Source organism: Zalophus californianus, chromosome 1, assembly GCF_009762305.2.
Source record: "Zalophus californianus isolate mZalCal1 chromosome 1, mZalCal1.pri.v2, whole genome shotgun sequence".
Classification (NCBI taxonomy): Eukaryota; Metazoa; Chordata; class Mammalia; order Carnivora; family Otariidae; genus Zalophus; species Zalophus californianus.
In genome coordinates, this window is record NC_045595.1 from 7,068,337 (window position 1) to 7,092,566 (window position 24,230).

The 24,230-nt window shown below is 41.1% G+C and overlaps 2 protein-coding genes across 2 annotated transcripts in view; both read left to right on the top strand.

The window, feature by feature from the left end:
- The first annotated feature begins 2,033 nt into the window (after positions 1 to 2,033).
- ZNF177 (zinc finger protein 177) overlaps positions 2,034 to 24,230 on the top strand; it is a 37,657-nt gene continuing 15,460 nt past the window's right edge. The window contains exons 1-5 of the mRNA XM_027583717.2: positions 2,034 to 2,338; positions 7,513 to 7,727; positions 8,384 to 8,462; positions 9,059 to 9,240; positions 10,355 to 10,437. The gene's annotated coding sequence lies outside the window, so the exon portion shown is untranslated. The remainder of the gene's footprint in view (positions 2,339 to 7,512; positions 7,728 to 8,383; positions 8,463 to 9,058; positions 9,241 to 10,354; positions 10,438 to 24,230) is intronic.
- Positions 2,229 to 13,258, top strand: LOC113916775 (zinc finger protein 891). Its single transcript, XM_035723817.1, has 4 exons — positions 2,229 to 2,338; positions 8,384 to 8,462; positions 9,114 to 9,240; positions 10,355 to 13,258. Exons 1-4 carry the CDS (start codon positions 2,229 to 2,231, stop codon positions 10,690 to 10,692), a joined length of 654 nt encoding a protein of 217 aa, XP_035579710.1. The 3' UTR covers positions 10,693 to 13,258.

Genomic DNA, 24,230 nt, shown 5'->3' on the forward strand with positions numbered 1-24,230 from the left:
GCCAAGCAGGGAGCCCGGGGGCTCAAGGCTTGATCCCAGGACCCTGGGATCATGACCTGAGCCAAAGGCAGAAGCTTAACCGACTGAGCCACCCAGGCGCCCCTTTACTGCAGTTTTTAAAAACATTTGTTGTCCTTCATTATCTTATCTCATTGAATGCATTTTTCTCTGAGCACTGTGTCAGCTACACACACTTTCCGATCTCCCAGGAGGAGCAAAGGAAGGAGCTAGGGAAAGTGTACAAAGGTTTATTTGGGAATAGCAGAGAACTGCAATTTGGGACAAACAACCTACAGCAAAAACCATACACTAGTCCAACAAACAAAGGAGAGAAACATTATTTTTTGGAGAAGGAGAAAGTTGGGAGGGGTTGTTTTGAACAAGAGTCCATTGGCGAAAAGGAAGAGTTCAGGGTGATGATAGTTTCTCGTTGACTGAGTTGCTGGGGAAGTCTATTTCTTTCTTTTTTTAAATTTTTTTAAAGATTTTATTTATTTATTTGAGAGAGAGAATGAGAGAGAGAGAGAGAGAGAGCATGGGGGGGGAGGGTCAGAGGGAGAAGCAGACTCCCCGCTGAGCAGGGAGCCCGATGTGGGACTCAATCCTGGGACTCCAGGATCATGACCTGATCCGAAGGCAGTCACTTAACCAACTGAGCCACCCAGGTGCCCCTGGGGAAGTCTATTTCTTATAGGAGATGCAATGTACATCTTCTGTTGGGGGATGTAATTTCCTGTTGAGGATTCTCCTGTTGGGGAGTGTATAATTGATAATTCTTATAGTGATTAAGGAGTGGTACCCTGTAAGAGTTTCCCCTCTGGCCTCCTGACTGCATTTAGTAAGGTTTCTCAGAGTTTCTGAGAATAAATTACAATTCTATCAGAACAGCAGGTTCACTACTTAGTCCTTGACATATCCTTGGGAAACAAATCCCTCAAGCCAAGAATTACAGCAATTCAGAATTCCCTCCCCTTTCACCAAAAGACCATTTAGAGAATTCCTAAGACTTATTGTAGACTGTCCATTTCCAACTTAATGTAATTATCTGCCTCCTTCTATGACATGACTAATGACATCCCTGAAGCTCTGCCATGGCTAATATGGAGAAATTTCCCACTCTGGGTCTCCCAAATTATAATAAGCGGTTTTTTTTTTCTTAGTACTTGAAAGGGATGGCCAAGCTCTTAGACTTTTAACTCAAAATCATAATGGAAATCAGAGGCCCATTAGGCATAACAGCTGCTCTCCTAACCCAGTAAAGAAGACAGTAGCCTCAGCCGCACATCTAGACAAACCATCTTTTTTTTTTTTTTTAAGATTTTTATTTATTTGACAGAGAGACACAGCGAGAGAGGGAACACAAGCACGGGGAGTGGGAGAGGGAGAAGCAGGCTTCCCGCGGAGCAGGGAGCCCTACGCGTGGCTGGATCCCAAGACCCTGAGATCATGATCTGAGCCCAAGGCCGACGCTTAACCACGGAGTCATCCAGGCACCGCTTATATAACCGTCTTATTTAAACTTAGGGTCACCTCTTCACCTCCAGCGTAGTGGACTGAGGTGCTGTTGTAGCGTTTTCTCCCTCTTGCCTCAGGTGCAGTTTGCAGCTCCCTTCCCAGGTTAAGGGGAATCACAGACAGGAGGCTGAACTATATTGAAAAAACTGAATCATGAATGGTGACTTTATGCGGCCACAGGAAAAGCTCGAGTGCAGCGATGCAGCGACTGTATTCATTACCTCCACCGGGAACGTGCAACAAGCTATGCAATGAAGAGTATGATGCGTTCACGTATGCACCAAGATTTGAAAGCAAATCTTATTCAGTTAAGACATGTAAGAGCACGGACTGGGGAGGAAAATAAGCCGCTTCGGACCCAACGGCCAGCTTCCCTCCGGCGGGACGAAAACGGGATCCCTCCTCCGCCAGTTGGTTGGCACAACAGGCGTCTGTGCGGCGCCCCCTTCCGGGGAGGCCCCGCCCCTTGCGCGGTTCGCGGAGACCTGAAAAGCGCATGCGCAAGGCGACGGCCATCTTGGCCGCGCGCCACTCCCGCGTTTGAGGGAAGGGCTTCCAGTCTCAGCTGCCGGGCTTGGAGCGCCTACGCGGGAAGGAAGGATCCCGAGAGGGAGGCGCAGGGTTGAAGTTCCCTTCTTCCCAGAGCCCGGGCCGGCTGAGTACCCGGGGCGGCGACGGTAGCCCCGGGGAGAGGCGTGCCGGCCAGGCCTTTGATGGGCGCGGTGATTCCGGCTCCAGCGACCCCCGCCCCCGGCAGCCTGGCGGTTGTGTTTCCTGCGGGCGGGCACGCGGTGCACTTGTGGGTGTCGGTTATTGAAATTCGGTAAGTTCTCCGGTGGAGAGAGGGACCTTTGCAGGTTCTTAGGGAGCACGTGTGTGTGACAGATAAATGCAGGAGTGAATGAATTCGCCGAAGTACAAAACCTAGCGCGGCAGAGCCCTGCCAACGCCCGGAGCTTCCAGTGTAGGAGTTTCTGAGGGGAAGGACGAGGCTGGCCCGTTGCCGTTAGCTGGAATAGAATTGACCTAAAGTAACATGTCGGGAGTGGGTGGGTTTTTCTTTCGGGTATTGATCTGGAAATTGGTCCTTAAGATATGCAGCGGCAGTAAAACGAGCATCCGTGGAACTTTCATCCACGTTCACTAATTAGGATTTTGTCTCGTCATATGTATTGTTAGGATGAACCAATTAATGGTAAGTTGCAGACATTCACTTCACTCCTTAATGGTAAGCATGCATCAGGACAATCTTCTACTAAAAACAGAACTCCAGAAAGTAGAATTTCTCCAGTTTTCCGAAAGTATCTATTAGAGTTGTCGGGATTTTGGGGGGAGCTAGGATCCGAACAAGATTTGCATATTGCATTTTGTTTTAGCTATCTGATCCCTTTTACCTAAAATATTTGCATTTAAAAAAAATAGTTTTGGTTCTTGAACGTTCCAGGAGAATTTTACTGTAAAATGTTGGCATTCCAATATGATGTTGTTTTCCTATGATTTCATTTTATTTGTCAGAGAGCGCACAAGCAGGGGGAGCGGCAGGCAGAGGGAGAAGCAGGCTCCCTGCCGAGCAAGGAGCCTGATGTAGGAGTCCATCCCAGGACTCTGGGATCATGACCTGTGCGGAAGGCAGAGGCTTAACGGACTGAGCCACCCAGGCGTCCTTTCCTAGTATTTCATTTAATAAACTTGTCTATTTCTTGTAAAGTAGACTTGGGTCTAGAGCAGTACTATACATACATATTGTGAGGTACAGATGTAATTTTTTATAATTTTTAGTAACCAAATAAAAATTTTAACCTGAGGGGCACCTGGGTGGCTCAGTCGTTAAGTGTCTGCCTTCGGCTCAGGTCATGATTCCAGGGTCCTGGAATCGAGCCCCGCATCTGGCTCCCTGCTCAGCGGGAGCCTGATTCTCCCTCTCTCTCTGCCTGCCTGTCTGCCTACTTGTGATCTCTCTCTCTCTGTCAAATAAATAAATAAAATCTTAAAAAATAAAAATTTTAACCTGTGAAATTTTTAGTGTGTCTTATTTAATCCAACTTACCCCGTTATCAGTATAAATTAGTGAACTTAATGACTAATGTAGTTAATAGAGAATTATTAATGAGAAATTTTACATTTCTTTCCTTTTGTGATAAGTTGCCTGAACCCAGTGTGTACACTGGATCTCAGTGTGGATGCTGAGTTTTCGTTGGAAATTCTTGATCTGTATTTAGCTCTTACTGTTTTGCTCTAGAAAAGGATCTCCAAACCCAGATTGTTCAAACATACTGAAAAGTTTTTTAGTAACTGAATCAATTTTATTTCTAAATTCTAATTAATTGAAAGTAAATAAAATTAAGAATTTAGTCCCTCAGTCACACTGGCCACATTTCATGTTCACGGTACCCAAAGAACCAGCCAGTGCTTGCCTGGTTAGACTGCAAATTTAGACACTTGAACATTTCTGTATACTTAGTATTGTATCAGGAAGCAGGTAAGTGCAAGTTGTCCCATTGTTAGGAATGAGAAGCATTTAGTCAAGGTGCACTTCTCTCATAGTCATATTTTTGAGGTAATCCTTGGGTAATACTTGGCAACAGGGGAATCTGTTGCCTAACAGCCTTTTTTTTTTTTAAGATTTTATTTATTTGACAGAGACACAGCAAGAGAGGGAACACAAGCAGGGGGAGTGGGAGAGGGAGAAGCAGGCTCCCCGCGGAGCAGGGAGCCTGGAGCCCAATGCGGGGCTGGATCCCAGGACCCTGGGGTCACAACCTGAGCCCAAGACAGGCGCTTAACGGCTGAACCCCCAGGCGCCCCTCCTAAAAGCCTTTCATCCAAGGGTTTCACATCACTTGTCAGTCTTTGCCTCAGTCTGTTTTTACATTGGGGGGGGTGTGTGTGTTACAAAATGGTGTTTTTCCTGCCATTCCTTCTCCATTCTTTAGCTATGCAGCTTTCTTTCCCCACCTCCCCTGTCCTCTACTATTTTTTTTGGAGTATCACAATATATTCTTGGACTTTTCTTTCATTCACTATTGTTTGATGCTCAAACTGTCCCAAATTTGCCCAAGGGTAGTCTTTTTGAATCCTGTGTCCCTTCAGCATGAATCCTTTAGTCTTTAAATCCTATTAGTCTTTAAAATAAATTCCCAGTTCACTTTGTACTTTTTTTTAAGACTTATTTATTTGAGAGAGAGAACACAAGCAAGGAGGAGGGGCAGAGGGAGAAGCATGTTGAGTAGGATGTTGAATGGAAGACACTGGACACAAATTAATGCGTATCGTATGATTTTTTTTAAGATATTATTTATTTATTTATTTATTTATTTGACAGAGACACACACGATGAGAGAGGGAACACAAGCAAGGGGAGCGGGAGAGGGAGAAGAGGCTTCCCACCAAGCAGGGAGCCCGATGCGGGGCTCGATCCTAGGATCCTGGGATCATGACCTGAGCCGAAGGCAGACGCCTAACGACTGAGCCACCCAGGTGCCCTGCATATCATATGATTTTATATGAAGTTCAAAAACAGGCAAAATTACAGTGTTAGAAGTCAGAATAGTGCTTCTATTTGGAGAAGAGAAAGGAGTAATATCTGAGGCATATGAGTGCTTCAGGGTGGAGAATTTCATGATAGTGTACTGTATACTTGTAATTCTACACTTGTTTGAATGTGTAATTTAATAAAATGTTTGAAAAATTAACTGTAATTTCCAGGTATTTGAAAAGACCAACAAAATGAACATAAAGCATAAATTAAAAAGATAAAAGCATAAGTAAGGAAGGAATTTTTTAAAGGCAGATTTAATGAAAAAAAGAACTAAGAGTTTTTTTTAGAAAAAAAGTAGATAAACTTTGGGCAAAGTCTGATTTAGCACTCCACCTACTCAACATTTTATACCCTCTGGTAAGACTTAGGGGATTGGTCAGGTCTCTTACGTGACTGTTTCTAAACTGATAAGCCATTGAAGTAGAGCAGTATTTGAAATGTATTCTGAGTTTATTTTGTTTACCATGGAATTGTTCTAGTGCTTTGGATCAAAAGTTGAATATCACTTTTTAGACAAGTCAGATGCCAGTTTTTCAAGAGCATTCTGAAATGGTTGTTTTTGTATTCTGTCTTTATCATTTGCAGAGCTAGTTCTGAGTTTGCTAAGAAAAATCCTTGGGTATGTGTGTGTGGGGGGGGGGAGGCAGAGGATAATATTCCTTATCTGTTCATATTTTTTCTGTAGCACTTAACACCAACTAATAGATTACAGATTGTTTAGTATCTGCTTAGCCCTTTGGAATTTGAAAAATCTAAGGTATGGGGCATTTTCTGTTAATTACACTGTGCTCTCCTCAGTGCCCAGTGTATTAATGTAGCAAAGGCGAGGACCTTCGTAAAAATTTGCATGGTGAATGAGGGCAAAAGCTGATAGAAGGACTTGAAGGAAGGCAACTAGGCCTATGTGGTTTTGCCAGCTGGAGGAGCTCAAAGGTGTCTGAATTAAATAAACCGTTTGTGCTGGGGATCCTCGAGACCGCCGTCATGCTCAGCAATGCAGTAGGACTCACAAGACTCATGCTGGTAAACCCACCATTATAGTTTATAGAATACAGATCAGAATCAGCAAAGGGATAAGACACATGGGATTAATTCCAGAACAAACCAGGCACAAGCATCCAAGTGTCTTTTCCCAGTGCAGTCAAATGGGCATTACTTAATATTCCTGGTAATAATGTGTAACATCGCGTGTGAAATATTGCCAACCAAGGAAGCTCACCCGGGACATTACATTATTCAATTGGACTGCTGTAACAAAAATATTATAGATTGGGGCGCCTGGGTGGCTCAGTTGGTTAAGCGACTGCCTTCGGCTCAGGTCATGATCCTGGAGTCCCGGGATCGAGTCCCGCATCGGGCTTCCTGCTCAGCAGGGAGTCTGCTTCTCCCTCTGACCCTCTTCTCTCTACTCTCGTGCTTTCTATCTCTCATTCTCTCTCTCTCTCAAATAAATAAATAAAATCTTTAAAAAAAAAAGTTTAAAAAAAATATTATAGATTGGGTGGCTTATAAACAACAGAAATTTCTCCCAGTTCTGGAGGCTGGGAAAATCAAGATCAAAATGCCAGCAGATACGGTGTCAGGTGAGGACCTACTTACTGGTTAATGGAAGGCAGTCTTCTCACTGTGTTACCACATGGCAGAAGGGGCAAGGTAGCTCTCTGGGGTCTCTTATAAAGGCACTAATCCCATAATTACCTCTCAAAGGCCCCATCTCCAGAAACCATCACACTGGGGATTAGGTGAGAATGTATGAAGAGGCAGGGAGGTACAGACATTCGGTCTGTAGTCCCTGAGCTTTGGTGTCCAGGTTTTCATTGTGGGTCAGTCCCATAGACATGCACCACCTGCATGACTGACTTCAGCCACTTAGGCTCCAGCCTGAGTTCAAACTGTTAGAACATTGCCCAAAGACTCAGGCATATAAAAACAGATGTTCACCATAAATCACATTGTTAGCATAAACTATCTGGTCCAGCTGGTAACTGTGTGGCCCAAGGCTTCAGACATTACCAGGCAGGGTATTCCATGGACTCAGGTGGTCTCCCACAAGCCCCACCAAGAGTATATCTGAAGACAGGCTTTTCTCAGGAAAGTGCAGGATTTGAGCAACCCAGACCTGCTGAATTAATTATTTCTTGCACACCATTTTATAATCGTTGTCCAGGTATGTTGGCAAATAACAATAACCTTAGTTCAGGCTTTGAGCTAGAGTAACCTGTATTCAGACTCTGGGCTCTTCCTAATTGGTGATTTTGGGCCAGTGACTACTTCTGTCTCAATGCAGATCGCCTCAGCTGTGGAATGACAGTAATAATAACCATGTTGATAATCATATGAGCTACCACTGCTTCTGGCACATAATAGGTACTCAGTAAATGATGGTTGTTATTTATATTCATGTGGTATACTCTACAATTTTTAATGGCTTTCATGTAATGTAACTTCATCTTCTACAGAGAGCTGACTAATGAATGATGCTTCATGACAGCTGCGTACTACCTGTTGCTTAAAGACTGATGGTTTGTGGCAAGCCTCCACTGCTACTTAATCAAGAGGAATTGAGATTGATCTATGTCCACTAAATTCAGACATTGTCTTGAAGGACTTTGGGAACGATGAAGGTTTTACTGTCGTACCCACAGGATGCCAGCCATTGATCTTTTCTCTTGTGGTAAGTCCTTGTTGATGCTCCTGTCAGAGACTGTTTTACCTGGCATGTGAACAGCCTGTCTTGTGGTTAGTGTCTAAGCAGACCTGTTTCTGTACTGTCTAGGAGGGGGCTTAAGTAGATAACATTCTTATGTCGGGCGCCTGGGTGGCTCAGATGGTTAAGCGTCTGCCTTCGGCTCAGGTCATGATCCCAGGGTCCTGGGATCGAGTCCCGCATCGGGCTCCCTGCTCCTTGGGAGCCTGCTTCTCCCTCTGCTTCTCTCTCTCTCTCTCCGTCTCTCATGAATAAATAAATAAAATCTAAGAAAAAAAAAAAAAGAACATTCTTATGTCTACTCCTGGGATTTGGGAAGGAGGGGTGAGGATGGGTCTTTTTGTGGGAGAGAGTCTGCTTAATCACATGTTGAGGTTCATTATTGTTGGCCAAAGAAAACAACAACTTTCCCTTTCTGGACTTTAAATTTCTTTTTCTGTAAAATGGAATTTTTCCTCCCAAAGCTCAAAACCCTTCTGATTTCAGATGAGGATGAAGTAGTCTGCTTGGGTATTTTATGGCAACAGCAGATGTGTCAATTTAGAATTAGTGTGGAGTAGCTTCTAGCCTGAGTGGGAATTTTGGGCAGTTTGTGTTCTCAGGTTTTATTTCTTCTCCCCAAGGTCACTTTTTTTCTGTCTTTGTGAGGAGAAGTCAGAAGAGGAAAGGCTAGTGACCAGGTGTCTGACAAATTATTCTCAGGTAAGTAGGAAATTTATTCTTTTATAAAAGTACATGCTTCTTCCTAACAGGTAGACATGTTTTCTAGTGGAACAGAGCTTCTTTATGTATATAGGGCCTGCCTAGGGACTGAGTACCCAGATAAATTTCCTCAGGTTTCAGGATTTTTTATGTGGTTGACAGATGACATAGGGAAATGATAACTGTTATCCCAGTATTGGCTAATTCAGTCCACTCTTATCTGTGCTGTGTGTGTGCTCTTAGTGTGCTATGATACACTGTGAGGGAGTGGACATGTGTTTCTCAGAATTTGTGCTATCACTGGAGGAATGATTCACTTATTCGCCAGCATTTATTGTGTCTGTAATGTGCTCAGACTATGGTAAGTCCTGTCAATAGAGAAGAATAAGACTAGAAAAGTGTACAGTGTAGCTGTGGTGAGATACATTCAGTTGGGTAAAAGAGGTGCTCTTAAAGCTATATGACTGGATGAGGTCACCAGTGAGTATGTCCAGATGGAGAGGAGAATGGACATGAGGACCATCAGGCCCTGGGAGAGATGATGGGAGAACATGGAACACTGTCTAAGCTTTGGGTCTCCCATTCTCTTTCTCCAGTGAACACAGGTTTAGATGGCAATTGCCTGATGCTGGGATGTTTGTGATGGTTTAGGACCCAGTGACCTTTGAGGATGTAGCTGTGGAATTCACCCAGGAGGAGTGGATTTTGCTGGATCAAACTCAGAGAAGGCTGTGCAGAGATGTGATGCTGGAGAACTACAAGAGTCTGGCTGCAGTAGGTAAGGTTGGTGCCATGTCTTCATTTAGCTTTTTCTGGAACAAGTCTTTCTTAAATGACTGTATTCTAGACTCTGTGCTGACTAAGGGCAATGCAATGGCAAAAAGAGCAGGCATTGTTTCTGTTCTTGTAGATCTTATCTTGAAGTGGCTTCCTCTTGAAAATGAAGATCTGTTTGTTCTGGTTTTATTTTCTCTATGGATTGAAAAGCTTAGGACCTCAAAAATGTTTCAAAATACAAGTTTGAGCTGGGGTTTCAGGGGAAAGATCAGCACCCCTTTTGGTGAACAATGAGAGAGTATGGGTTTGCATTTTAGTTTCATTTGAAAGTTTATTGGTCTGAAAAACAAAGTTTATTGGTTTGATAAAGTTGTCACGAACATTTTATTGTTTCTCAAGTTATACCTGACAGTATTTGGTGTCCCTGGAGAGCAGAATCTTGGTCCTGATTTTTGGAATTATTTGTCATCCCTTACGTGTTCTTGTATCAAGCTTCTTTCTCTGAGAGCCAGGTACCAGCTGTGCAGACCAGGTCTGATCTTTCAGGTGGAGGAGAGTGGGGGATAGTGGGAAGGGTTTGCAAAGTAAGGGAAAAGGAAAGGTGATTTCTTTATGAAAAACAGCAGTTATCTATGAGAACTGCAGTCTGTTTGGAAATGTTAAATAGGAAGCTTTTGAAGATGGATTTTTCCTGAGAATGCTGGTGCCTTTGGTTTCTGTGGTTCCTTGGGTACTTTAGACTTCTCTTTAACTTTCATCCACTTTTCTGAAATTTCCTTTGGCCTGACAGTAAGATCTATTTCTTCTTTAAATTTTGCATTTAGCTCTTTATTCATTTTCTTTCATCTTTGCTTTCCTGGTTATGCTGCTTTCTGTTCACCATCAGTCTCAACATTTATAGAATCATTTCTTAGGAAATCACCTACCAACTTGACCAGCACCTTATCATTGCCAAACTCTTAATATAGTCAGATTTCTCAATCTCTGTGTATTCATTTCTTTTTATATTTTAAGTCAGTCTTTGAAAGTAAGTAGACATCAGCCTTTATTTTTAACACTTTCCTTCCATCATTTATTTCTCCAAGACCTTAATGTGTTTTTTAATCTTATTTCAGATTGGGAGATTTGTCTTAATACCAAATGGTCAGCACCTCAGCAGAATATTTTGCAGGGGAAAACACCAAATGTGGTAGAAATGGTAAGATTCTCAGTGTGTAATTCCTTGTCTTCCACACCAGTGGAAGATGGGAAATTCCATAAGATAGAAAAGCAACATGATAACCATAACAGACATTTGGGGCTAGTGTTATTCGTACCAAACGAAACTGTTTCTCACAGAGTCTCTGAGCATTATGAATTTGACAAACCCTTTAAATACTCCCCAAGATATATTCACACAGTGTTCACTCAGTATTTCCATATACATAATTTAGATACAGTTTTGGATAAGTAATTTCATCTCAATCAATTATCAACTAAACTCTGTAAAAGTCCCTGTGAAAGTAAAGAAGACTACAACAGAACTTTTTAGCAGAATGGTTATTTCATTCTGCTTGAAAGCACTCAGGTCTGGAACCATGCATTGCATGCAGTGAAAATGGAAGAAAAAACAAAAAACTTCAGTCATACTGATTTGTTTCCTGTGTAGTAGAACAGAATTCAAGGCAGAGGGGAGGATCTCTGAATGTAGTAAAGCTGAAAAACTTTTGTAAGTCATCATCATCTCTTCATCAATAGGAGAGAAGCCATACTGGAGAGGAATTGTTTAATTTTAACCATTGGGAAGAAGCCTTGAGTGAACACTCCTTTAAGATTTACAGATTACTCACATTAGAAAGAAAACTTGTGAGTGCAACCAGTGTGTAAAAGCCTTCACAAAGAACTCTGCCCTTAATCTATACAACAAAACCCATGATGGAGAAAAGCCTCCTAAGTGTAATCAGTGTGAAACAGTTTTTAGCCAAAATCCACATCTGTTCGTGAGAAAACTTATACTCGAAAGAAACCCTATAAATGCACAGACTGTGGGAAAGGCATTCCTTCCCACCTTAGAGAATGTGTAAGAATTCAGAGTGGAGAAAGGCCACATACCTTTAAGGAATGTAGGAAAGCTTTTTCTCATTCTACAGGCCTTTTTGAGTATATGCAAATGAACAAGAGAAAAAAGTCCTACAAATCTAAAGAATGTGGGAAAACCTTTATTTGATCTTCTTGTCTTATTCATCATTTAAGAGCTCAAAGTGAACTGATGCCTATGGAATGTAAGAAATTTGAGAAAGCCTTTCCTTGTTCCCCAAATCTTGCTAAATGTATACGATTTCCTATGAGAGAGAGACACACTGTGTTTGCAAGGAGTGTAGTAAAGAGTTTACTTGTTTCCCAGAACTTAATATTCACATGTGAGTTCACACTGGAGAAAAACCATATGAGTGTAGTAAATGTGAGAAAACCTTCACCAGTTCTTCAGGTCTTATAAAACATGAACTCACACTGGAGAGAAGCCTTATGAATGTAAGGAATATGGGAAAGCCTTTAGTAACTCATCTTGCTTTAAAAGTCACATGCAAACTCCCTTGAGTAAAACCCTATAATTGTAAGCAGTGTGGGAAAGCCTTTAAGAATTCACAGTATAGAAAGAACTTTTGAATGTAAGGAGTATGGGAAGTCATTTAGGTATTCTTTGCACTTTAGTCAACATAACACATACTGGAGAGAAGCCATATAAATGTAAAAAGGGTGGGAGAGCCTTCACTGTTTCATCAGGCCTTACAGTACACATGAGAACTCACACTGGTGGATGACCTTTTGAATGTAAGGACTGTGGGAAAGCCATTACCCGGTCCACATACCTTTTTTTTTTTTTTTTTAAGATTTTATTTATTATTTGTTAGAGCACAAGCAGGGGGAGTAGCAGGCAGAAGGAGAAGCAGGCTCCCTGATGAGCAAGGAGCCGGATGCAGGACTCGATCCCAGAACCCTGGGATCATGATCTGAGCTGAAGGCAGACACTTAGCTGACTGAGCCACCCAGGTGTCCCTCAGTCCACATACTTTATTCAACATTTAAGAACTCACAGTGGGGAAAAGCCATATATAGATGAGGAATGTGGGAAAACCTTTTCTACTACTTCATACCTTAAAGAATGTATCAGATTTCACTCTTGAGAGAAGCTTATGCTTGCAAAGAATATGGGAAAGCCTTTAATACTTTCTCTTAGAAAACACATACTAATTCATAGTGAAGGCAACCTTATTAATGAGGAATGTAGGAAGCCTTTAGCTCTGCCTTATACTTTACTACTCAGCTCTGATTTCACAGGTATGAAAAATCTTATAAATGTAAAAAGTGTAGGATTTTTTTAAAATTCTTATCCCCCACTTTGGGAAAACATGAGAGCACACATTAGGAGAGATCCCATGAGTGAAAGGGATATAGGAAAGCCTTTGATTATTCTTTGTTATTAGGAAACATAATTCACACTGGAGAGGAACTGTAAATTATAAATCTAGGGAAGATGGAAAAGACTATGTTAATTTATGTTACATGTAATAAATCACATTGGAGAAATTGTGTGTGAATGTAAAAACAGTGCTTTCAGTAAATATCTTACATATTTTTTTAAAAATTGTGAAGTTCTAAAAGGGTTTTTTAAATAAAAAACCTTTGTTACAAAAGGTTTTTTGTTTTGTTACAAAAGATTTTTGAATAAAGCCTAAAAGTGTAAAAAATTTGGGAAAGTTTTAGAGTACAAATCTTCACTTCCTGCATACAAAAAAGTTGATACTGTAAAAGAAAACCATTTTTATTTAAATGAATTGTCTCTGTGTGTCTTTTCTCAAAGTAGACCAATAGTTTTAAATACCAATGATGTTGAACATCTTTTCACATACTTGTCATCCATTTATCTTTGGTGAAATGAATGTTCAAATATCTTTTTTTCTTATTAGAGACTTTGGTTTGTTATTATGAGTTTGGTTTTCTTAATGAACAGATTTTTTTTGAGGTATAATTGCCATGCAATAAACTATACATATTTTAAGTGTATGACCTACGTTTTGATGCATACACACATCCATGAAATCATTCTTTTCCTGTACACTAGCAGTGAACAAATAGAATTTGAAACTGCAAACACAATACTATTTATATTAGCACAACAAAATATGTGCAAAGTCTATATGGGGAAAATTACAAAACTCTGATGAATGAAATCAAAGAACTAAATAAATGGAGAGAGATTTAATGTTCATGGATAGAATCTGTATTGTCAAGATGTTAGTTCTTCCCAACTTGACTAATAGATTCAATCCAATCAAAATTCCAGCAACTTATTTTGTGGATATTGACAGACTGATTCTAATGTTTATATGGAGATGCAAAAGACCCAGAATAGACAACACAATATTGAAGGAGAAGAACAATGTTGGAGGACTGAAACTACCTGGCTTCAAGACTTAAGATAAAGCTGCATTAAGACAGCTGGTGGTGGTAAGAGAATAGACAGATTGATGGAACAGAACAGGTTGCCGAGAAATAGGCCCACTCAAATAGCTGATTTTTGACAAAGGAGCAAAGGCAGTGGGAGTGAAGAAAATTCTTTCCAACAAATGATGCTGGAACAATTAGACATCCACATGCAAAAGAATGAATCTAGACACTGAACACTCTTCACAAAAATTAACTCAAAATGCATTGTAAACCTAAGTGGAAAATACACAACTATAAACTCCTAGAAGGTAACATAGGAGAAAACCTAAATGTCCTTGGATGTAGCAAAGGTTTAAATATAAAACTGAAGTCTTGTTCCGTAAAAGAAATAATTGATATATTGGACTTCATTAAAATTAAAAACTTAGGCTCTGTGAAAGACCTTGTCAAGCGAGTGAGAAGACACAAGTTCGGAGAAAATATTTGCATAAGACACATTTGGATAAAGGACCGTTATCCAAAATATGCAAGGAACTCCTAAAACTCAACAGTAAGAAATAGCCTATCAAAAATGGGCCAAAGACCTTAAGAGGCACTTCACAGAAGATGTACAGATGGCAAATAAGCATTTATGAAAAGATGCTCTACATCATGTCATCAGAAAAATACAAATTAAAATGAGATACCACTACACATCTATGAGAATGGCCAAAATCTGGAACACTAACGGCACCGAATGCTTCTTTGCTGGTGGGAAAACAAAATTGTACAGCTGCCTTGGAATAGTTTGGTGGTAAAACTAAATGTACTCTTACCAAATGATCCAGTATCCAGGGTCCTTGGTATTTACCCAAAGAAGTTGAAAACTTATGTTCATTCAAAAACCAACATGTGCATGGTGTTTCAGAGTTGTTTTGTTTGTTTGCACATGAATGTTTATAGCAGTTTTACTCCGAATTGCCAAAACTTCAATACATGAATGAATGCCTTCAGTAGGTATACGAATAAATAAACTGGTGCATCCAGACAATGGAATATCCAGCACTTAAAAGGAATGAACTATTACGCCTTAAAAAGACCTGGAAGCACCTTAAATGCATATTACTAAATGAAGTCAATCTGGAAGTGTTACATACTGTATGATTCCAATTCTTATGACATTATGGAAAAGGCAAAACAATGGAGATCAGTGGTTGTTGGGTTGGGGGAGGGGCAGCTTGGGGTATGAATAGGCAAAGCACAAGGGATTTTGAAGGCAGTGAAATACCTTGTATGATGCTATAATGATGAATATATCATTCTGTATTTGTCCAGACCTTAGAATGCACAACACAAAAAGTGAACCCTAAGGAACTATGGGTGATGATATGTCAATGTTGGTTCATCAGCTGTAACAAATTTACCACTCTGGTGTGAAATGTTAGTAATGGTGGAGGTTATCCATTGTGGGGGCAGGAGTATATGGGAAATCTCTGTAGCTTGCTCAGTTTCATTGTGAACCTAAAACTTTTTTTTGTTTTGTTTTTAAAGTCAAAGTGAATAGAGACCTTTGAATCCAAAAACTCTGGGCAGGGAGCAAGATGAAATAGGTCTATAAAACTCCATTAAAAATATGGTCCTATGGGAAAGCAAGTATGATTCAAGTAGCAGAACTCCACAGAGACTCATTCCTGTGATGCAGTACTGCTCCTTAAGAAAGGAATAGACAAGATGTTCCTGTCTTTCAGAATTGCTATGGATCATTGGCTATAGTAGGCCTCCCATTCCTCCCACTCCTTCCTTCCTTTTTTGATGATAAGCAGCCAGCATTTTATTTTTTTAAGGTTTTTTTTTTTTTTTTTTTTTTTTTTAGTAATCTCTACACCCAATGTGGGGTTTGAACTCACAACCCTGAGATGAAAAGAGTCGCATGCTCTTGTGACTGAGCCAGCCAGGCACTTCCCACCCCTTTCTTAATATGAATGTCTATTCTGATTATCCTTTCCTCCTCTCACAATTATATATATATATATGGTGTGTGGGGGGGGAGTAAATAACTTGTCTCTTTACTTCACAAATCTTCAAGAGTAACATACTCTTCCAGATTGGACCTGATTTAGATGTCAAGATTCTGGACATAGAGCTTGAGTCTGATCCTATGGGCACAAGATTTTGGCATGGTTTTAATAGGCAGTGACTGTTTGTGTATGTGGAAGGTATATAAATAATTTGTGGCAGACTGATGATTTTAAAAGTTGGCCCCAAAATTCTTTGACACTGTTCCCTCCCCTTGAATCTGGGCATACTTTTGACCTTTCCCTAGAGGAGTACAATATAAATGATGCCATGTGATTTCCCAATCTAGGCCATAAGAGACCGTGAAATTCCCTCCTGGTTATCTTGGCATCTTCCTCTGTTGGGATACTCCCAGTTGGTATGCTTCCTTGGAAACCAGCAGTTGTGCTGTGACATGGAGGGGCTACATGGAGATGCTCCTCTCAACAGTGGAGCAAGATGAAATAGGTCTATAAAACTCCATTTTAGGTCTATAAAACTCCATCAATAGCTAGAGGAATAGCCCTCTAGCTATTTCAGGGAAGGCAACCAGATGCATGTGCGAGTCTCCAGATGACTCCAGGCCCTTGTCTTTGGAGTCATTTTGAGCTGTGTGTGTTTTCCCACGTAAGGTCCTGGTCTTTGTAGAGCAGAGACAATCCATTCGTTCCCTTTGTGTCTTGTCCAAATTCCTGACTCATGATCTGTGAAAATAATAAAATCATGGTGGGCCCACACCAGCAGTTTTCAAACTTTTTGACCTCAGGACTCCTGTATACTCCTTAAAACTGGCTCAGTCATTAAGCGTCTGCCTTCGGCTCAGGTCATGATCCCGGGGTCCTGGGATTGAGCCCCACATCGGGCTCCCTGCTCAGCGGGAAGCCTGCTTCTCCCTCTCCCACTCCCCCTGCTTGTGTTCCTGCTCTCACTGTCTCTCTTTGTCAAATAAATAAAAATAAAATCTTTAAAAAAAAAACAACTGAGTATCCAAAATGCTCTATTACGGGCATTGTATCTATTGAGTATTTGGCATATTAGAAGTTAAGACAGATGTTTCAAATATTTATAATTCATTTCATAATGTACATACTTAAAAAATAACTATTTTCCAAAATGAAAACAAAAAATGTGAGAAGTGAGAGTCTCTTCTTGACCAAACTTTAGTAAGTCTCCTAACCTTTTCCTGGGTCCATCTGTGCACTTCCTTTATAAAATCCAGTTTTAGCAAGAGCCCTGCTAAGTCAGTTTAGCAAGAGTTCCCTTATCCTCCACCATCCTTAAGGTGCTTTCTAATCACTCTGGCCTTTCTTCAGCAAAGATTGTTTGGTCAGTTCAGCCAGAATCCCTAACCCCTCTTATTTCCTCTTAGTAATTTTCCATACACTGACCCCTATCCTGCTCCTTGGCTCATAAGTTCCTACTTATCATGCTGTGTTTGAACTTGAGCCCATTCTCTCCCCCACTGTAAAGTCTTGTTGCAGTGCTCCCTGTACCTATCTCGATGGCTGAAAAAAGTCTGCCTTACCATCTTTAACAGGTGCCATTAAGTATTTTTTTCCTTATCAGATGAGTGACAAGTTTTACAAAAAGATTTTTTTTTAAAAGATGTTATTTATTTATTCATGAGAGACGGAGAGAGAAGCAGGCTCCCAAGGAGCAGGGAGCCCAATGTGGGACTCGATCCCAGGACCCTGGGATCATGACCTGAGCCGAAGGCAGTCGCTTAACCATCTGAGCCACCCAGGCACCCTACAAAAAGATTTTTATAAATTGTTTTTTCTAGCTTAATTGGTGACAGCTGGAGTCTCATACATGCTTCTGCATTCAATTTTTTGCCATAAGTTATTTAGATGAAATGTATATAGAAAATTAAGCTTCAATGAGATACATGGTTGGAAAAGAAAAGTATTTTCATATAATTTTGGCTCTTTGATACTTTGCCAAAATTCAACTAATGGTAGTTTCTTAAAGATTTAGTTGCACTGTGGAGTATGAAGTTCTATCAGTGAACTTTTCCTGTTCTGTTACATTAAAATCCATTGATTTTTCTTGCACTTTGGATATTTTACCCATATGTGATTTTGTGCCATCATGTGTTAACTCATATAGGAAATAGTTTACTACATTATGCATATTTTTCAAATGTTGACTTATTTTATTATCAAGCATCGTGCACTAATATAACTATTGATCATAGCAGAAAGGTTTGTAAATGTTGAGAAACTGCCCACATCATGGTTGCAGATATATACATTTTCCAGATTTTTCTGTTGCCTCAAGGACATTTTTAAGGAAAACTGGATTTCTTATTTATCATGAGTATGTGGCAACAAAGGATACAATGACTGTGGCACTTGATGCCACTGCCTTGATTTCTGCCAAGGTGCCAGCAGTTTTACCCACCATTGCTTTTATATCATCACTGTAAATGTCAGCATGATGAGATGGTAAATAATAGAACTATTACAACAATAGTTTTGACCTCGCAGACTGCCTGAAAGTGTCTTGGGGTCCTTCAGTCTGGCAGCCACATTTTGAGAACTGCTGTTCTGTATCACTGTTTGGGGTGGTTTGTTACACAGTAGTAATAACCATAGAGGACTTACCCTCCTCTTCTTTTTTATGATTAGTCTCTTCAGTGGTCTAGACAGTTAACTGGGAACATTCCAGGGTGCTTCAGAATTTGGCTTGCTTTTTGCCCAGGTAGAGCCTAGGTGTTAAGGGCTCAGACTGGAGCCTGACTGCTGGAGTGTGGGTCCTGCCATTGTTACTTTTGAGCTATGCGTTTGGAGTGCTTCCCTTAGCCTCTCCTAAGCCTCATTTCCTTTTGCTAAATGAGATCATTAATAAGGCAAATGATTGTTACCAAATGTCAGTGGAAACTTTATAACAGTCATGACTCAAGGGTTGGTGAGAGCTCCCAACTATTTTGCACTTACTGTATGCCGTGAAATGCCCTGAAAGCTTTCCATGGATTGAGTCACTTCATCTTCATTACAACTCTGAGGGAGCCACTGTTCTTATTCTGCTTATGTGATTTATATGACATGAAATATCCACCATCATTTCTGGTGGATTCTAGCTCAGTGTTTCACTTTAAACCATCCATTTTTTAAAGCTAACAGAGTAACCCTAGCCACTGACTCCACGCTTTCTGGCCTCATCCAGAATTAACAGCAGCCAGATTCTGTTCCTCTGGGTTCCGTATTACACGTGGCCAGATTTTCAGAATTACTGTGTTCCCCTCAGCAGGGAACTCACAGTTCAATTGGAACACACATATCTCCACACAGAAACCCATTGTTGATCTTGCAGCTGACCCAGAACTGCCAACAGAACTGAATCTGCCCTTGCTCTCAAAATGTGGCCAAGTACTAATTGTAAAGAATGTGAAACACGCATTCTGGCAAAAGTGATAGTAGATAGTAGTAGGCAGGACCTTGATAGGAGTGAAGACTGACCTATGGTTTTGCAACTGTGAATAATTTTTATGAGTTTTTAAAAATAATTTTAATGAATAATTTTTATCTCCTTATTTTTACTCCTCCCGTTTCTTTCCCCTCTTGTGGAAATTACACAGGCAGTTTCATCCATCTGATTGCACATGCACATTGTGTACAGTCTTGTTAGACATCAAATATTCCAGAATATAAGCATGATAGTAATTAAGCACAGGATTTTATTATTAAGCCCCTTATTCTGCAGATCCCAAAATGAACCTGAATACTACCATGGATGGCACCAGAGACCTGTTAAACCACAGTAAAATCATATCAGAATAAGACTGACTTTTTTGCTTCTCATTTTGCTTTTTAGTAATCATTCTTCAAATTCAGAGCCACAAATAGAAGGGATGTTAATTTTTCTCAACTGTTTTGGCACCTGTGACTGCACAAATGATTTAATTTCAGGTTATCACAGATGTGTTGGTTTCCAGAAATTTCAAGAAAATGAAAAATTTGTTGCTGTCATCAAAATAAGAGGAAATAAATCTTCATTTGTCTTTTGTAAAAAACTTAGCATTTGGCAAGGGCAGGTAGATAATTTTTTAAAAGTATACACAGGCATTTAATGAAGCTAGAGATTTTTTAATTTTGGAACCCTGAAATCCCCCAGATTTAGTTTCTGGGAATTTGTGTTGAAAAATGTCTCTGCTCTTAACCCATATGTGGTACAATTTTGCCAGGTTTTGATCTTGGTGTAAATGGTGAGAGGGACTTTTTTTTTTTAATCCTAAAGTAGTCATTTTTTTTTTTTAATCTGAAAACTTGGTCAATAATACACAAACCAGAAATACAAATGCAAACATTTCTAATGGAAGAAGAGCTACCATTGAGATTGAAAGCCTGTTCTCAATTTGAGGTCCTTTTTGCTATAAGAGCGTAAGGATTTTAGGCAAGTGCATCACAATGTTCTTGTATTTGTATGAGCCAGTGGTGGCTTAGTATAAATAACATGGCTTTTTATAATGCTTGAAGGAAATCTCCAGCATTTCTACCCTGCTTACCCCAAATCTGACTGGACTGTCGAAGCTCTTAGGGGCCCCAGTAAGAAAAGCGTGTGTTATTAGTTCTCAAATGAGATTCATGTGAATGGGAAATTCACATCTGGTGCTGTAGTTTTTTATGCCAACCCCACTCATGTCCCCAGGTTCTGCTTGGCACCTTGAAGGCATCTATGTGGGTTCCCTCTGTTTATCTTTGATATAAAAATTAGTGCCCTGCCCCAAATGTTTGTAGCCATGGGAGGTAGGATCAGCCCTTGGTAGTCCTTTGAGTAGAAGAGCTTTGAGGTGAGGGCCTAGGGTTCACTGTAGCAGCAGGGAGCAGATCCAGTTGTGAGAAGAGACATTGAACTGACTGAGTTTCTGGACCATTTGACTCTCTCTGGAATTTCCTTTTCCAACCCCCATCTCCCCCAAAACTGTTAAATGATGGAATCAGATTTCATTAGTGAACTCTTTTCTAGACTGTATTTTTTTTTTTTAAGATTTTATTTATTTGAGAGAGAGAATGAGAGATAGCACAAGAGGGAAGAGGGTCAGAGGGAGAAGTAGACTCCCTGCTGAGCAGGGAGCCCGATGTGGGACTCGATCCCGGGACTCCAGGATCATGACCTGAGCTGAGGGCAGTCGCTTAACCAACTGAGCCACCCAGGCGCCCTCTAGGCTGTATTTCTATGAACAAGCAGCATGAGCTGTGCATCTGCATGTGCAGCTTTGTCATTTCCTCTAGGAACGAGAGGCTCTAGGCTTCCAGTGCAGTGCATAAACAAAGTTGGCCAGGGCAGAGTTATTGCCCAAGGCTGTGTGTGTCCAATGGAGCTCAGGAGGGCTAGTGAGCGTTTTACTTCTGTCTCAGAATGTCTTACTTTGTGCCCAAAGACAAGAGTCGCTGGTCAGTAAAAGTGTGTAAACGTCACAGTTCAGCTAGAACTTTGTAAAGCTGTGCTCATTATGTGGTAAAGACAAGACCCTAGCTTCTTTGAAATCTTTTTTGGGGGAAATATAGATTGAAAATTTTACATTTTTAAATTTTTTTAAGTTTATTTAATCTACACCCAACATGGGGCTGTAATTTAAAACCCTGAGATCAAGAGTTGCATGCTCTACCAATTGAGCTAGCCAGGTGCTGGAAATTTTTCTGTTTTAAACACATGGTTCTAATCTATAAGTTTAATGTTCGTATTTAGGTTCCTAGCACTTAAAGGGCCTTCTGTTTACTGGAAGGCATTTTATGGAGCCTTCTGCCTGAGAAGCACAGCCCACCACGAAGGGATTGAGATTTCTTTTAACCACAGATCTCTACACTTCTGGGTAGCTTCATTAAATAATATTAATAGTGGTTCTCCTAATTCTTAAATCCTTCTGTGTCTGGGCAGATGTCTTATTCATGGGGGTGTCAGGAAAAGTCACAAAGGGGGTTATGGAGCTTTTTTAAATCGTGAGTTTGGAGTGTCTAAATGTAGGAACAAAACCCCAAAAGACGTAATATCCACCCTTTTCTCTACCAGATTGGGATTTTCACTTTTATATCATGGACTCCGTTTATGCAGATTTGTCAATTCTCGGGGCCCTAAAAAAAACCATTTTTTGGTGGGTAGTTTAAACCGATGATTGGTAACCCAACGTTTTGTTAATTTTTTTTTTTTTTTAAATACCAGGATATAATTGTTTAAATTGAGTCCGACCTCGGTGGGGACTTATTTGGTTAGGAAGATAGGAGGGGCAGTGACCTCACAGGTGAATCCATAATGGCTTAGAAGTGAGGTTTAGGCCCCTTTTCCTGTGTCGCTCAGCCCCTTTTTCAGTCTTGAGAAACTACTTTTTCCCCTTGGGTAGATCTTATAGCGTCAAAGACGGCTCTGCGATCAAAAGCAAGTTGCTCCGCTCGTCGCGTTGCCCGTTTACTCGTTTTTATGTCTGCATCTAAGGTGGGGCGTGAACTCATCACCCGAGATCAAATGTGGCATACGCTATGGACTGAGCCAGCCAGGAGCCCCCCCACCCCCTCTGAGGGAATAAAAATCTTACTTCCCACGCTCAAGCCGTGGCCGGAAGCGGAAGTGCGTCCGTTCGGTGCTCTCTTCCGGGGCTGCTGCGGAAGCTGAGACCCGCTTTTCTGTCCGTTGGCTGTCGGCTTCGCCTGGCTGTAGCCCAGGTGTGGTTGTGCAGGTTAAAGATTGCTGTGCGGGATGGGAGAGGGGTCAAGGGCACGGTTTACAGCACCCGCTCTTCCGGCGTCACGGCACTTTCTCCGGGCTTCGTCGCGGGCCTTTCCGCACCGGGGCTCCCGGGCGTCCCTGCTTGTCCTTCCTGAGCCTCGACCCCCTTCCATCCGCGGCCCGGTCGTCGGCCCCGAAAGGAAGCAGGTGGGGAGATGCCGTCAGGGTGCTCCTGGGAGGCCTTCAGCCCATCCCCTGTACGCCTCTCTTTAAAATTCTCCCCCAAATTAGTTATTTTTCCACAAGAAAATACCCTTTTCTGTATTTCGTTTTCTGTGTTAGGCATTGCCTTGAAATACTCCTAAGTTCACAAAGATCTTTCCTCACCCCCACCCCCGGCTTGGAGTTCTGCGGAGGCATCTAGTCCCCCGTGGGCCGACGATTGAGTTGTTCCCCTCTGTATGGGCTTGTGCGTGTTCCTTCCCATTCCTACGCCAGGGTCGATTTTTAGAGGTAAATTTGTTGGGTCATGTGTAGTATTTCTAGGTATTGCCAACCGCCCTGGTCCATGGGCCTTGTTCTTTTTTTTTTAAGATTTTACTTATTTGTCACAGAGAGCGAGAGATAGGGGAGCAGGAACACAGCAGGGGGAGCAGGAGAGGGAGAAGGAGGCTTCCCGCGGAGCAGGGAGCCCGATGCGGGGCTCGATCCCAGGACCCTGGGATCATGACCTGAGCCGAAGGCAGACGCTTAAGGACTGAGCCACCCAGGCGCCCCAGCCTTGTTCTATTTTGAACCTTCAGAGTGTTTATTTTCCATCCAGCAAGGTGCAGACCTCTTTGGTTTTCAAATAATTTACCTGCGTATTCTTGGATGTTTGCATAATGGTTATATCCTCTATGAATAATGACAGATTTATTCTTCCTCTATAATCTTCCATTCTGTTATGTCTCCCTATCCTTGTTCCCCCATCTCCACCCCGCGTTTCTCCCCAACCCTCCCTAATATACAACACTGGCTAAGACTTCAGACTTGACTAGAGGAGTCACCACTGTCTTTTTCCATGTCTCAAAATAAAGGCCCTCAGCTTATCACTAGAAGTTAATGTTTGTTCTAAGTTCTGATACATTTTCCAGTTAAAGATATTTACTTGTGTTCTTTCTTTATTTACTAAGATTGTTTTTTGTTTTTAAAGGTTTTATTTATTTGAGAGAAAGCATGAGCGAGGGGGAGGGGGAGAAGGAGAGAGAGAAGCAGATTCCCCACTGAGGGCAGGGGAGGAGCTCCATCCCAGCACCCTGAGATCATGACCTGAGCTGAAGTCAAGAACTGGATGTTCAACCAACTGAGCCACCCAGGCGCCCCTTGAATTGTGTTTTTTTAATAGAGTTGGTTAAGATTATTTTTAAGTTATGTGAAATGTTGACTATTACAAAACACTTTTACTCTTTCATTGAGATGATCACGGTTTTCTCCTTTGATCTATGAATAAAACAAATTATATTAATTGATTTTCTAATAAGCATCTCTGGTATTCCTGGGATAAACTCAACTTGGTTCTGATCTATTAAGATTGTCATTTATTGATGTATTTGGTTTGAACTTTAGGTTATTTGTGTTTATTAATGAGATTTGCCTATCATTTTGGTTTTTTACTATGGCCGTGTAATGCTTAATGTCAATATTATAACAGTCACAAAGAACGTTCTTCTTCCCTTTATACCCTTAATCAAGGTAATACCCTTTGATTAAGTCAAACTGTTTTGTAAAATTTTTATAAAAGAGTTGGGTCCATCTCCTTCTCCTTTCTCCCTTGTGGTAATTGTATAAGGTATTGTAATAGAATAACCAAAATGCAAACATGAC

Bases quoted from the DNA above. Each gene is read 5' to 3' on its own strand.
- LOC113916775 (XM_035723817.1), top strand. From the start codon at position 2,229: ATGGGCGCGGTGATTCCGGCTCCAGCGACCCCCGCCCCCGGCAGCCTG. The intron at 2,339-8,383 runs GTAAGTTCTCCG...CTTCTCCCCAAG, and splicing joins GTGTCGGTTATTGAAATTCG to GTCACTTTTTTTCTGTCTTT. The intron at 9,241-10,354 runs GTAAGGTTGGTG...ATCTTATTTCAG, and splicing joins CAAGAGTCTGGCTGCAGTAG to ATTGGGAGATTTGTCTTAAT.